The 15,119-nt window shown below is 37.8% G+C and overlaps 2 protein-coding genes across 2 annotated transcripts in view; both read right to left on the bottom strand.

The window, feature by feature from the left end:
• Positions 1-658: 658 nt before the first annotated feature.
• Positions 659-11,917, bottom strand: LOC112049685 (protein I'm not dead yet-like). Its single transcript, XM_052884430.1, has 14 exons — positions 11,895-11,917; positions 11,294-11,429; positions 10,496-10,648; positions 9,567-9,691; positions 8,501-8,612; positions 7,176-7,266; positions 6,486-6,599; positions 5,494-5,605; positions 4,870-4,975; positions 3,521-3,791; positions 3,310-3,412; positions 2,842-3,082; positions 1,450-1,647; positions 659-1,262 (listed from the first exon to the last, which is right to left on the bottom strand). The coding sequence occupies exons 1-14, from the start codon at positions 11,915-11,917 to the stop codon at positions 1,104-1,106; spliced, it is 1,944 nt and encodes a 647-aa protein (XP_052740390.1). The 3' UTR covers positions 659-1,103.
• A 620-nt stretch (positions 11,918-12,537) lies between these two features.
• Positions 12,538-15,119, bottom strand: part of LOC112049688 (voltage-dependent calcium channel gamma-4 subunit) — a 100,707-nt gene continuing 98,125 nt past the window's right edge. The window contains exons 5-6 of the mRNA XM_052884340.1: positions 14,735-14,875; positions 12,538-13,529 (exon numbers count right to left, since the gene is read on the bottom strand). Coding sequence (XP_052740300.1) covers positions 12,751-13,529; positions 14,735-14,875 — 920 coding nt within the window. The 3' untranslated portion in view covers positions 12,538-12,750. The remainder of the gene's footprint in view (positions 13,530-14,734; positions 14,876-15,119) is intronic.

The raw sequence follows: 15,119 nt of genomic DNA, 5'->3' as shown, positions 1-15,119 counted from the left end.
TATTTGAATTACTTTGTATGAAAACATAAAAAACAAAAAAAAAATTACTTCCGAGCAACCTGTATATAGGATTGCCAAGTGCATTAGCGTGCAAAAATGCAACAGCAAAATATTATGTGTGTCTGTGATGTGCGTGTGTGTGTCTGTGTCTGTGTGTATAAGCGCGCGTGAGTGCGTTTGTGAGTGCATAACTTAGTGGTACAAATTGTGATAAGAAAACCCAAAATATTTAAAAACCAATTTATTAAGTCAATAAGCTCCTATAAGTTAACAAATTTGACAGATGCGAGCTGATGTCACTAGGTACACCACAATTACTAAAATATTATTCTTCTCGCTCGGAAAAAATATTTTTACAATAATTCGACAGTGTGAGCCTTAAATTTTTAACATTATACTATTGATAGAGCGTCTTCAAACTTATTTTTCATCTCACTTGCTCGGAAAAGTTACTTTTATTCAGCCATGTTAATATATTTTAATTATACTATTCGTTTGCAATGGCTTAACATTGTACAATAACAAACAGCAAACAGTTTTAACATTATTTTTAACAAGAAAAATATAACAATATTCTTTCATAAAAAAACTAAATATTATACTCGTTTATTTGATGAGTTTTGATGAGAATTATATACATGAAAAACTATAACAGCAAAGTAGCATTTAAAGAGTAATAGTTGACCAACTTAAAAATTGCAAATCAAAAACTGCATACTAATTCCGTTGTTAATTAAAAAGATAAAATTGTCAGTTACATAACTTAGGAGTCTGTTAAAACTAGAAAAAATTAATTTAGTAAGGGTATTAGTTAAGTATGTAAAGGTAAAAAGAAAACTAAAAAAAAGTTGGGTTTCCTTCCCTACATGCAAAGAGAGAATCAACTATTTATAGTCGATTCTATGGTATGGGGTATCGTTAACGGTAGTTTTGTGCATTAGGTACATAAGGGATTTAAGTTTTAACTTAATCTACGGAACCCTACAATGCGCGTAGCTCGACACGCACTTAACCGGTTTTATACCATATTATTATCAATTACATTATTATTATTACTGACAAATTGTCAAATAATAATTTCTATGTACCTAAATGAAATCTAATTAATCCTGCGGAGGTGCTTCTGTGGTGGTGGTGGTGGTACTGACCAAGTAGGTTTTTATACCAACACCTTTGTCATACCAAATGACAGGTGCAAAAAAATGTACCGTAAACCACAGCACGATGATACATATAAACACACTGCCGATCGTATACTTAATCTGTAATAAAATAGAAAAAATAAATTATTATTTTTATGTTAACAACATTTATCATTTGTCTAGAAAAAATCTAAAAAAATTAAAATATTTAATTAGAAAAAATTATTCTATTATAAAGAGGTAAAGTTTTTGTGTTGTAGCGGGGTAATCTTTGGATCCACAGAATCAATTTTAAAAATTATCTTACCATTTTGTTTATAGGAACTTTTCCCGTGTGATGGCAGAAGTAGGCCGGCGTGTACAGAAACGGAAGAGCAAATCCAAATGAACTTCCCATGCTAACGGCCAGCGCTCCTAAATAGTAACTGTATGACCAAGGACCGGGTGGCGTCGCTGGGGCTGGGGCTACTTCATCTTGACGTAGCGCCGCTCTAAGCTCTGGTGCCTGGAATGATGATGATGATGATGATGATACCTATACGGGATAAAGCAGACGCCCGTGTCTTAGTCCACGTGAAATTTAATTTTTCACAAACCCATGATGGGACCATGGATTTCTTCGGAATGAAAAATAGCCTTTGTGTTAATCCAGAGTAAAATCTATTTCCATTCCAAATTTCAGCCAAATCGGTTCAGTAGTTGCGGCGTTAAAGAGTAACCAACATCCAAACAAACATCCATACAAATTTTCGCGTTCATAATATTAGTAAGATTAGGAGTATGCTAATAACAAATCATTTTTCTAAAAGTAACAGGATATCCGCGATCATTACTTTCGGATTTACAGGGTCAGATTTGCGGCACTGCCACGGAACCCTAAAAAACGCGCAATATGAAATGGCACGAATTAATGACGTCATTGATGCGCTGTAGATTTGTATGGGCGTTTAAACAAAGTTACAAATATCTTTGTTATTTGTGCGTTTATGTTTATTGTTCATGTATTGAAAAATGTCACGTTTAATGTAATTTTCCTCTAATTACTATAAAATAATTTTAGTAGACTTCGAAATTTTATATTCTTTTTTTTTACATATTAACTAGTTAATATTGGCCTTATTTATCCGAATGTCTCTAAAAAATCAATATATTCAAACCTAGTCATCATCCCCATTACAGGCAATGGACAACGTGTTTAACTAGGGTAGGCTAGTGTCTACACTAAAATTTCATGCAGCCGAAGTCATGGGCATCCTCTATTTTTAATACAGTGAGAATATATGAAATTAGCCGACGCCCGCGACTTCGTCCGCGTGAAACTCGATGTAAACTTTCAACTACCCCTATCCTACCCCTACTCTACCCCTAGCCTACCCCTAGCCTACCCCTAGCCTACCCTTAGCCTACCCCTAGCCTATTCCTACCCCTACCCTACTCCTACCTACCCCTACCCTACTTTTCTGGTTGATTTTTTTACACTTTGTGTCGAAAAACCCAAATAACTTATGGAACCCTATTTTTTTCCAAAATAAAATTTTGCCTATGTTACTTGTGGATAGTGTAGCTTTCGAATGGAGAAAGAATTTTTAAAATCGGTCCAGTAGTTTTTGAGCCTATTCATTACAATCAAACAAACATACAAACAAAGTTTTCCTCTTTATAATATTAGTATAGATATAAAAACATAACTGATACATACCATGTGCAAAACGCATGGTAATAAAACACAGCACGCTGCTACACTGGACATTATATTTGGAAGTACAGTCGCTATAATACAAACGACCAAGATCGAATAAACCCACGGCAAATTGGCTATATCTTCTCCGTATTGCGGTATCTTTTCGTTAAGTTTGCTAACTCTAATTGCAGTATTTAACGCTACTCCACCACCTGCAATAGATTCAGTAATAAAAAAAAAAGATAAAATTATAACCCTACTACGTTAAAGGGGGTCTAAAAAGAACAGAACAAGAAAATATTTCAGATTGAAATAGATAAATGCATAGGAACAAAATGGTCACGGTAGAGCCGTGGCGCTATTTATATTGTGTGTGTGTATATATATATATATCAATATTACGAAATCATGATAGATTTCATAAGGGCCGCGCCAAACTAATTAGTTATATACAGAGGGCATTAAAAACAAACTATTACCGTTTACTAACCTATTAGAATAATGTAGCCGTAGTTTGTGTTTTTATCAAAATAATTCCACTGCATAAATGGAGAATCCGGCTTCAAAACAGGGCCAATATGCGATTTTACTGAAAAATACATTTTTAATGTTAAAATGTTTTACATGATAATTATATACATAATATGAAATGTTTAAAAATTTTAATGAACATACATTAAACAACTGAAAGACTTACCTCTAGCTGTTACGTAATTTGTAAACAGAAAAGTCCTCGGAAAAATATGCAGCAAAGTCACGAAAATTGCAGCGACCGTGGCATCTCTGATACTGAAGTCATAATAACATTTTTTTAGTGACGTGAGTAGAAATAACAAAATCGTACAAAATAAAAAATTCAAAGCGAACCCCAGGCATATATGTATTCTAGTCTTGTGATAATAACTAGTTTTTATGTCAGAATACTTCGTCATCAGATTTGTACGAAACAGACAGACATTTTTTTCTTCCTAAAAATATGGGACCCCAAACGATTCTACGATGCGGTTTTTTTCTGATTAAAATGATGTAAATGATGTGGTTGTCTGGCAGATATTGCTATAAGCAATAAGACCGCCTTTGCAAATACTTGTAGACTTATATTTTCTTCGTTTATTCTTTTTTCTTTTGTTTTGTTTGTATATAAATAAATAAAAAAAAGTATTTTTGATTTTCTGAGGTTTACAGCAAATATCGTCGTCGATGTATTAAATCATACGCAACACTCACAGTGGTACTTCCGGTACGACCTTCTTAAAACCTGTCCATCCCGTGTGAAACCAATCCATCCATCGGAACATACATGCCGCTAAAAATGCGAAATAAATGACGAGACGCAACTGGAAAAGTGGACAACATTCAGGATTATTTTTATTTTTCTTCTATAGTAGGTCTTGGCCCCGGCGGGAACTTAATGAAACTAATAACTTCCAATGAAAGTCCCATTAAAATCGGTTCAGCCGCATATTAGCCAAGACAAACAAACAGACATACATGCAAAACTTAAAGAAAAAACTTTTGTGTATTGTCATCGTGTAAATAAGTATAAATACTTGATAATGAGATCACTGATAGACACATCATCATTCTAAAGGTCCGTTTATATCTACAGACACAGTGTGTCACAGACAAATAGCGTGGCAGACACCCACAGACACCGTCTATTCACACAGCCCAGTAGGTAGCTAGAGACACTTAGTCCTTTTTATGAAAGAGTCCCCCAGATGCGGCGCTAACGTCTTAATGGCGCTCATTATCATCTGGTAATGGCTGTCTTATTGCCATTTGTGTAAGGTGCTGTCAATTTTAGTTCAGGTTTCATGAAGGACTCTACAGACATGAACCGCACAGACAAAATATTCTTTCCGCGAATACTGGCCGGGCGGTCTGCGCAGCCGCGTTACTATAGATATAAATACGTTAATAGACACTGTTTAAAAGAATATTATTTTGTCTGCCACGGCACGTGTCTGGCACGCTAAATGTCTGTATATATAAACGGACCCTAACATGTGTGTGTCGACGATTGTAAAATTAATGATAGAAAACCTTTTGATGAAGCGTCAGAGGGACAGTCATGCTCGGTGATTTCTTATGCTCGTGGAGCATGTTCCTCATGTAGACCATGCTGTTTCCACTCATGGGTTTAACGATACTGAAAGAATCGTACTTGTATTATTATACTGCATTTTATTAACTGTCGTCATTGGTAGTGTTTGCAATTGATGGAATAGACTAGTTGGCACTTTTTTAAATGTTTTTTATTCGTTACAAACAAAAACGCAATCTTTCCTCTTTACAATATTAGTGTAGACTAGCGGACGCCCGCGACTTTGTCCGCCCTTGGACCTCTTTAATCCAGCCTTTACAGTAGTATCGCTGTAAAAATGGAGTATGATGACGTGATGAAAAGTATACTATAACCTGCCCACAGGTATGAAAAATAATTGTACCAAGTTTTGCTAAAATCCGTCGAGTAGTATTTATTTCTATAACGAACATAACAGACATACAGACAAAAATTTTACTGATTGCATTTTTGGCATCAGTATCGATCACTTATCATCCACCACCATCATCAAAATAACTAATTTTGGAAATATATTTAATGTACAGAATCGACCTCTCTACAGATTGATTATAAGTATAGATAGATGTAGATTGAATACTTACAAGTTCATAAGAAACACGTAGTATAAGAAATTGAATATAAACATCACAAAAGCGGTAGGAAATGCAAAACACGTGTACTGTAAATAATTGAATACATCGGGAAACTCGTATCCTGCAGGTGGATGACTGAAAGCAAATAAAATCCAATTAGTTTCAAAATTAAATAAAAAAAAAACTAATATAATTTAGATATAATATTTACAGCAGATGCTCGCGAACCTTTATATTTATCCGACTTCAGAGAAGCCAAAAGAAAGGGTACTGATTTTTGGCAGTTTGTGTATATATGTTCCACCGTAGCGCCAAAACTACTGATTTATATAAATGAGGTGTAAAAAAAAAGATATGACACAGCCCCATCGCTGGATAGCAAGGAATCGCAGTCCGCGCAGGGGTATTGACAACTCTTAGGCCAAGATGCCTCAGCCCCGAAAGGGGTTGGAAGAAATCACCAAGTTCCTCCAAAAATGGCCAAGATAGATCACCTTTCCTTTACCTTTTAGACCTTACCTTTTAGACCTTTTAGAACCCTTTTTCGCGTAGTTGGGTTTTAGTTTTAAAATTTAATTTTTTATTTAATATTTTTTTGAATTTTTAATCTTAATTTTATATGATAACAGATTTCCACACCAAGTATTCCCATTTATCTCAACCCATAATAAGTTGGAAAATCAGAGGAGTAACAGGAGCGTCGGAGCACGTTAATTTGGTGTCAGGCATTGTCATTAGTACTCAAAATAAAAAAAGAATTATCAAATAAGTCCGCCAACTTGCATCGAAGCATTATCGTGGGTTTAGGCTCTATATTTCCTTTCCTACGAGCTGGGAGCCCTGGCGCTGTATTGGGCAGTTAAATAAGGCTCATAACTATGTATCAGAGTGATGTACGAAAATAATAAAAGAGTAGTCAAACCAAAAGGTTGTATCTCTTCCCCGCATTTTTTGACACAGAATTTCAGAATGAGAGGATTTGGAACTTAAACCCACCACACTGTTCCAATGCGAGTTGGCGGGCAGAATATTACTATAAGTTCTAAGTACGTACCTATAAAAAATAGCGCGCATCGCCATCGTAGCAAACGACGCGTGTACAATGGCTACACTCCCTGAAAAATAAGTATCACTATTAATAGGTATACAATGGTTTGCACAAGCATTGTGTTGTGGTAGTTTTACAGCCGCATAACGCAGTGGGTAGTGACCCTTTTTTCTGCATCCACGGTCGTAGTTTCGATACAACAACTGAAAGCATTTGTGTAATGAAGAATGCTTGGCAATCCTTCGAAAAAACGCTACTATGTGTCATACTTCAAGGCAATCTTTGGCTAGATACAGCAAAAGGTTGCTTTGAAAAGTTGTCTAGTTATTTTAGACATGAGTTATCTTATTATGCTGAAGAAATTATGAAAATAGATGCTTTTTACTTGGAATTCACGGTTCCTGCGCTCTTGAAATCTGCTACTTCTCAAAGTACCATTATCTAAACTCTACAGATACCTTGGTAGGAGCATAGACTGTTAATAGAGGCGTAACTATACTACTGAGGCTTGAAGCAAATTAAATTATGTAGCGTTTTTCTTTTTTTTTTTAATTTTACACGAGTGCCAGGTTCTGCTGAGCGTTTTTGTTTTTCTTTCTGTCCATTGTCCAATGTCCAAAAAATTTAGTCCATTGATACTTACCTATACTAGAAGCAGTTTGTACAGCACAAATAACTATATGACGCATTACATCATAATCTGCTTTGGTTGCTCGGTAACCAGACGTAGAGGACTGAAATCAAAGATATTGCTTAGATTGCTGGTAGAGATTGCAAGCAATAAGGCTACCTTTGCATGATAATTGTTAGTTTCAATAATTCATCTTAAATGATTTTTTATGAAACCGTAATAGCCCAGTGGATATGACCTCTGCCTCCGATTCCGGAGGGTGTGGGTTCGAATCCAGTCTGGGGCATGAACCCCCAAGTTTTTAGTTGTGTACATTTTAAGAAATTAAATATCATGTGTCTCAAGCGGTGAAGGAAAAGCATCGTGAACCTGTATAACGGAAAATTTTCTTAATTTTCTGCGTGTGTAAAGTCTGCCAAACTGTATTGGGCCAGCGTGGTGGACTATTGGCCTAAACCGTCTCATTCTGAAAGGAGACTAGAGCTCAGCAGTGAGCCGTATATGGGTTGATAACTTGATAATGATGATGAATGATGAAAGTATTTCTTCTTCTTCTGGTGAAAATGGTTTAGCGAACCCCGGCCTTCGGCAGGGGATTCGCTCTCCATCTTATGCCCACCGTACGATAGAATTTGCGTGTTCGCTGCGCCCGCCGCTCCCAACCGCCAATCCCAGGGTATCCACGGTCTCCGGCCATGGCTTAATTCCCCATAGGAATCCATGGTTTCCGAGGAATTTATGAAAACTTAATTTCACGCGGACGAAGCCGCGGGCATTAGCTAGTTATTACTAAAAATAGACAAAGTATTCTCAAGGTGTAACACGTTCGCTGCGGTACGAGGTCAATTGACCTCATACATCTAGCGTCTACAAGAATTACGAGGTCAATGGACCTCGTACCACACCGCATAAAGTTTTAGTATGAGGTCAAAAAACCTCGTACCGCACCAGAGGAAAGTATATACAAAGCGGTACGCAGCGAACGTGTTAAACTTTATTCATGTAGAAGTGAATCCCAATACGTCATTATTCTGTAATTTGTTAAAATTGTATGTCATCATTATCAACCCATATTCGGCTCACTGCTGATCTCAAGTCACCTCTCAGAATGAGAGGGGTTAGGCCAATAGCCCACCACGCTGGCCCAATGCGGATTGGCAGACTTCACACACGTAAAGAATTAAGAAAATTCTCTGGTATGCAGGTTTCCTCACGATGTTTCCTTCACCGTTTGAGACACGTGATATTTAATTTCTTAAAATGCACACAACTGCAAAGTTGGAGGTGCATGCCCCGGACCGGATTCGAACCCACACCCTCCGGAATCTATGTGATACCTGTAAATTGTTGAACGCCGGCACCAAGAGCTGAATGATAGTTGAAGTCACTATGAGCCTGTTGCAAAACATTGACAGGAAGAACGCAGCAGCGCTGGCTTTAAACACCAATCTGAAAAATATTTAACATCAATAGGTATTTGATTGATTATGAAACAACGGCTAAAACTCACGGGATATTAGGTTGGAGTATGCCCGGTTCGGTTTGCTTACAAGAAGACGAGTCTAATCAAGATGACATTAATGAACCGTCGGAGAGCGTAACGGAACCTTCACTCAGCACACAAACCCTCTCCCAGCGCGCGATGCGAGCAGCGGCGCGTCGCGCAGCTGGTTCGAAACTAGTAGGGCATACTCCGACCTAATATCACGTGAGTTTTAGCCGTTGTTTCATAATCAATCAATATGAATAACACTCACGATACTTCAAATACCAATAGGTATTATTATATGCGGCTAGAAACTCAGATTGACATCCGATAGCTGAATGGCAGACTTGCACATGTAAACAAAAAATATGAAAATTCGCAAATATGTGGGTTTCCTCACGATGTTTTCCCTTCATCGTTTGAGATATGATCTGCCTTCGATTCTGAGGACGTAGGTTCGAACCCGGTCCGGCGTCAACCTCTAACTTTTTAGTTATCGGTATGTCAAGCAATTAATATCACGTGTCTGAAACGGTAAAGATTTCATATACTATTAACCTCTTTGTGTTGCCATACTTTAAAATTTTAGTCCACGTAGACTAATTGATGAGAGACATGATAGTACAGTGGATATGACCTCTGCCTTCGACTAGGGCGTAAGTTCGTATCCGGTTCGGGGCACCTCCAAATTTCAGTCATGTGTGTGTGTTCAGTTAATAGTTTAGAAATTAAATAACACTTGGCCTAAACGGCGAAGGAAAACATCGTGAGAAAACCGGCATACCTGACAATTTTCTTAAGTTTGCCAATCCGCATTGGGCCAGCGTGGTGGACTACTGGCCTAAACCCTCTCATTCTGAGCGGAGACTCGTGCTCAATAGTGAGCCGTGGGTGGTTAATAAGATTGATTCTCTCACCTTTTACCAGAGAACTGACAACTATCTCCGGAACACAACATCCACAGTATAACGCGCCGGTCCACGCCAGTACTATTAATCAGTAGATGCATCATGCTCCCCAAAATTAACAAAGCCACATTATCCTGAAAGAATATTAAAAAAGCGCTTGTGAAGTTTAATAATATACTACCCGTGACTTCGTGCGCGTGAATTCAGTTTTGCACAACTATGCGATCCGGTCGCGGTCGCAGGTCGCGGTCGCGCGACCCACTGCTTAGTATGAAGTTATATGGAGCATTAAACAAAGCTCAAGATCTTCGAGCGACCACTTTTGTTTAGTGCTCCATATATATTCATTCTAAGCAGTGGGTCGTGCGACCCTATGCGGTCGCGGTCCCCAAGAACTGAATGCTGCCTTTAGACTGCGTTGTTACATAATATCAGGTGATATCACAGTCGAGGACCAATTTTTCATCGAATAAAAAAAAGAGAAAACCCGCATCCTACCACCTGTTTCACCTCGTACAGTTATATCTATCACTAGGCATTTCGGTGCAGGGCAAAAAGTTAGTCGCTCTAACAATCTAATAAATAAACTACCACATGAATCCATTGGCATGTCTATCAAAAAGTTCAAAGTGTATTTTAATAGCAAGCTTAAAGGAAAGTCTTATTATAGTGTTAATGATTATTTAAATGATAAAAAGCTTGGTGTTGAACTGCACTATACTTAGTTCTAGATAAGTTTGTAAAATGGTGGTTAACAAAAAAATAAACCTTGGCTAAGTTTGTTGTGGGCTCTTCTCGGACCAAGGCGACGTTAATTTTATTTACCACTACTAAATAAAATCCTGACTTAACTTGACATTTCAAAAGTTCTTGTAAACTAAGCCTAATTGAAATATATATTTTTTTTGTTAATAAATATTAGTAAAATGTACACTCACACTAAAGTAACATTTGGTCGTAGTCAAAGTGTTCATCGCCCCCGTCATGGGAAGAAGAAACAAAGGTATGAAGCCCGTCACTTCAATATTTACTGGTTGCCATAGAAAGAACCACGCCATCCAAAACCAAAGACCTGCTACCGTTCTATGGTGCTGTAATTAAAAAATATATAATTAACACTAGACTAACTCGCGGTTTCACCCGCGTAGTTCCCAATCCCTTAGTCCTTGCCCAGAAGGGGCGAATTCGTCGCGAATCCTATCGCGCGAATTCCTACGCGCGTTGTCGAAGTACTAGACATCAAATTCGCGTCCACAAGCATCGCGCGAATTCCAAATACGCGCGTAAATCGCGTGCACTACGCCAGACTCTCGACGCGCGCTTGATTCGCGCGTATTGCGCGCGAGTCGAGATACTAGGGACGACTTATTGCGTCCAGTTAACGCGCGAACTCTAGAGCGAACTCCATGTTTCGTACTGAATTCCTCCCCAAATGCTCGCGCATTGGTACGCACCTTGTGGACGGAACAATCGCGAGTAATACGCGCGAGAGAATCGCGGCAAATTCGCCCTTTCTGGACTGAGCCGTCACAACGTTACTTCATTAAGAACGAGGTCAGGCGATGCGTGGCGGCGCTGCATCGTAAAAATTTCACCGTATCAGCGAGCACACGAGCGGTGCGGCGCCGCAACGTTGTTATGTCGCAGCGACGCCGTAGCAGCGTACGGTTGGCAACCCTACCTGTAGCAGTGGGATGTTAAAATAGTCTGTTAATGATAAATGCAATAAGACTCACTTCTCCTTTTTTGATTAGCACCGGCAAAACGATGAGCGGTACTAAGGTACCAATGATTCCTCTGCAATGTACTGCAAGTATATTCTTTAGTCTTTGAAAACCATTCTTCACAGGAGTGCGCGGATCCTTTCTTCCGCTAAAAATTAAATAGGGTTTGTATACAAAGTATTTTCCAAATACAACCGAACTTGCTTTGAAACCATATCTGATTTTTATTATTAACAATTAATAGTAAAAATGCAATCAGTAAAATTTTTGTCTGTTTGTGTCTGTCTGTCTGTGTCTGTCTGTGTCTGTCTGTCCGTCTGTATGTATGTTCGTTATAGAAACAAAAACTACTCGACGGATTTTAACGAAACTTCAATTATTCTTCATACAACTAGGCAGGTTATAGTATACTTTATATCAAGCTACAATCAATAGGAGCAGGGCAGTGAAGGGAAATGTTGGGAAAACGGGAGAAGTTACTCAATTTTTACAGAGATACTACTGTAAGTGCTGGATTAAAGAGGTCTAACGGCAGACAAAGTCGGGGGCGTCCGCTACTTTATAATAAATCAGTCTAAGTTTTTATTGAAATTACAAGAAAAAATATACTTACAACATTGAAGCAAGCGCCCCCATCTTGAAGACTCCTTTCCTTGCTAGACTTAAAATCAGCTACGTAAATAGTTCTGGATTTTTAAGCACACCATTCATTTCCGACATGACATGTGGAATAATAAAATTGTTTGACACCAGTATTCTTTTTTTATTTTTATTTTAAATTTAGATTAGTACTTTAATATATTTCAATAAGATTTTATATGTATTAGACATCATAAGAAACATATCCTACATCTCTGATTTATTATAATATTTACTATTCATACGAGTAATATCTTCTTTCATGTAAAGTGGATGTAATAGCGTGTTTCTTATCAATAAACTCAAATATTTGACATAAAATCATGGAAATACATAGACTATATAAAACTACCTGCGCACTACTAGCCAGGCTGCATTCGCTTTCACAGATTTGTTTTAAGATTGTGGATTTTTTTTTAATTTTTCATGATGGTCGTACACAATAACAAAAAAAAATTTACGATTGCTATATGTGTTATTTTGTAATATTCTAGTTTGGGAAACCAAGTAAAACAAAAATGGTGCCTGATTTGATACTCACGATTTTCTTGTTGTTTCGCGGGTGGCTAGAGCAAGTATAGATATAACTCAATAAGATTTGAAATAAATAAACCATGTACACAAATGGCAGTATTTTATTTAAGGAAATGTAACAGTCAAAAATGTTCATGACACACAAATAGTCACATGCGTCCATAAATTCGAAAATCACTCGATCTTTAACACCGTGGCCACAAACAGCCTTATCTATAATCATATAATGCAAAACGTTGTCATCGTTTTGCCGCTTATCGATATGCATCGGGGGGTGGAACCCATGGTTGTGTCAGTCAAACAGGGGTAGTTCTACGGTAGGGGTCAGTGCCCACCGCACGGTCGTGTCGAGGTGGTTTGTCTTCAGCAGCTCTGGCCCCAGCGCCGAAGGTCACCATTTCCTCTTCCCTTGAAGGAGGAGGCTCAACTGCCGAGGTATCTAAAAATCTTCCACTAGCTACCGACGCTTGTGATTGGAATATCGAAGCACTTCGCAGACCACTTAAAGTGTTCGCGCTCTGAGGGACTTCTTTGAACTCCTCAAAATAGTTGTCACAAGCTGTCGGCCGAGGCGCAGCCGGGAACCCATAGAGTGTCGAAGAAGATAAATCCTTTAACGACGCTGAGCTCAAATTTACTCTCCGATTTTTATGAATTGAGCAATGTGGAACGTCATCTCCGTCAAAGACGAAACGTCTTCGCTCTCTTGGAGTAGCAGCAGAGGAACCTGATGGAGGATACGTGTCTCTTTTCATCATTCGCCTCTCTAATAACGTCGAGTCTCTTTCCCTGAAGTCCGAGAACGCAAACTCGCGATCCCACGCTCGACAATCAGCTTTGGCCTTCTCCGTCAATTCTGTGATCCAGTCTTTCTGATACCATTGTAGGAAGAGGAATATAGCCGAAGTTCCTGCTAGCTCTGCTGCCACGAACCCACTTATATATAGACCAAATGAGTACCCGTAACTGTATGACATTCTTGGAGTATCAAAGAATGTCATGTAACGGAGTTTATGGCCCACTTGGGATTTGAACACAGATATGTACATGACGATTCCGGTCAGCATAATGAGACCTGGAATGAATAAAAAAAACATTATAGGCTGATCATGTTCTATATTGAATATTATTGACATATTTTGGACTGATATAAGTTTTAGGATATAAATCCCTTAAACGCATGACGAGAGTTTAATAATTTAGAGAGTTTAACTGTGATTTAATTTTTTATTTAAATCTATACTAATATTATAAAGCTGAAGAATTTGTTTCTTTGTTTGATTTAACGCACTAATCTCAGGAACTACAGGTCCGATTTGAAAAATTCTTTCAGTGTTAGATATTTCATTTATTTATTTATAAACCTATATATATTATAGGCTATATATTATGGCCCATATTCCTACGGGAACGGGAACCAGGTATTATATAGTCTTTCAGCCCAGGAATATATAATATTTATTCATGACCATGGTGGTGAAGTTATTTATTTATTTATTCATCACGTGGTAGTGAGGTACTTTCCTTTCAGACTTCATCACTTTGGTGAGTCTGATATCCGACTCTCATTGAATCACATACACAAAATCTGAGCATGTGAATAAACATTTTGTTCCTGGGCCCAGAGTCCATTAATTTTAATGCAAATAATATTTAAATAAGGAAAGATTTGTTTGTTTGTATTGGATATGCTCCGAAAATACTAAACCGAAGTGAAAAATACTTTCACTGCTAGGAAGGTAAATTATCCCCAGGTTCTATAGGTTATATTTTAACCCCGTATTCCTACGGGAACGGAGACCACGTGGGTAAAACTGTTTCTCGTCTACTAGTAATGTTATAAAGTGGAAAAATTTGATTGTTTGTATTCAATAGGCTCCGAAACTACTGAACCGATTTGAAAACTCTTTCATTGTTGGGCAGGTACTATCACCGGGTGCTATGGGCAATGTTTTATCCCCGGTATTTCTACGGGAACGAGAACTACGCGGGTGAAACCGCGTGGCATCTTCAAGTATTTTAATTTAAATGAGAGTAAATAAAGATTCTTAATTCTTTTTTCTCTTCTGAATTTAAGAAATTCAATATCACGTATCTCAAACGGCGAAGGAAAAACATCGTGAGGAAACCTTCACATACCTAGAGAATTTTCTTAATTCTCTAGGTATGTGTATAGTCTGCCAATCCACTGTGGGCCCCGCGTGGTGGACTAACCCCACTTATTTTGAGACTATGGGTTGATAATGAGGATAATGATGTTGATGTAATAAAGAATCTTACCAGATATTATAAAAAGTACTCCTGCAATAAATGTACAAAGCCTTCTCCCCTTCACACAATGTCCCAGAACACAGCACAGAGCGCCCACCGCTTGCGTGAGTACCGCCAGTAAAAGAGGAACAGCAGAACGAGTTACCACATCTGAAAATTATCAAATAAATATTTTATTGATTTTCTTAGCTGTGTAGTGTGTATAATGAAAAAATATCATTAATAAACTTATTATCCAACCGCGAGGTTTTTAGAAATAGTCAACATAACATGTAGACTATTTATATTATTATTTATATTTCTCTAGGTATATATCATTATATTATTAGGTTTATATCATTATTTTATATTTCTCTAGGTAGACTGCACCTAATTTACTACGATACGACCGGTC

Source organism: Bicyclus anynana, chromosome 11, assembly GCF_947172395.1.
Source record: "Bicyclus anynana chromosome 11, ilBicAnyn1.1, whole genome shotgun sequence".
Classification (NCBI taxonomy): Eukaryota; Metazoa; Arthropoda; class Insecta; order Lepidoptera; family Nymphalidae; genus Bicyclus; species Bicyclus anynana.
This window is presented reverse-complemented; position numbering and strand designations above follow the sequence as displayed.

What these genes read in the sequence shown, in the direction of transcription:
- LOC112049685 (XM_052884430.1), bottom strand. Translation starts at nt 11,917, where the DNA reads ATGGGGGCGCTTGCTTCAATGTT. An exon ending in CGGCGTTCAACAATTTACAG is followed by an intron (nt 7,267 to 8,500) that starts GTATCACATAGA and finishes CTTTGATTTCAG; the next exon opens with TCCTCTACGTCTGGTTACCG. An exon ending in TACCATGCGTTTTGCACATG is followed by an intron (nt 1,648 to 2,841) that starts GTATGTATCAGT and finishes TCATCATTCCAG; the next exon opens with GCACCAGAGCTTAGAGCGGC.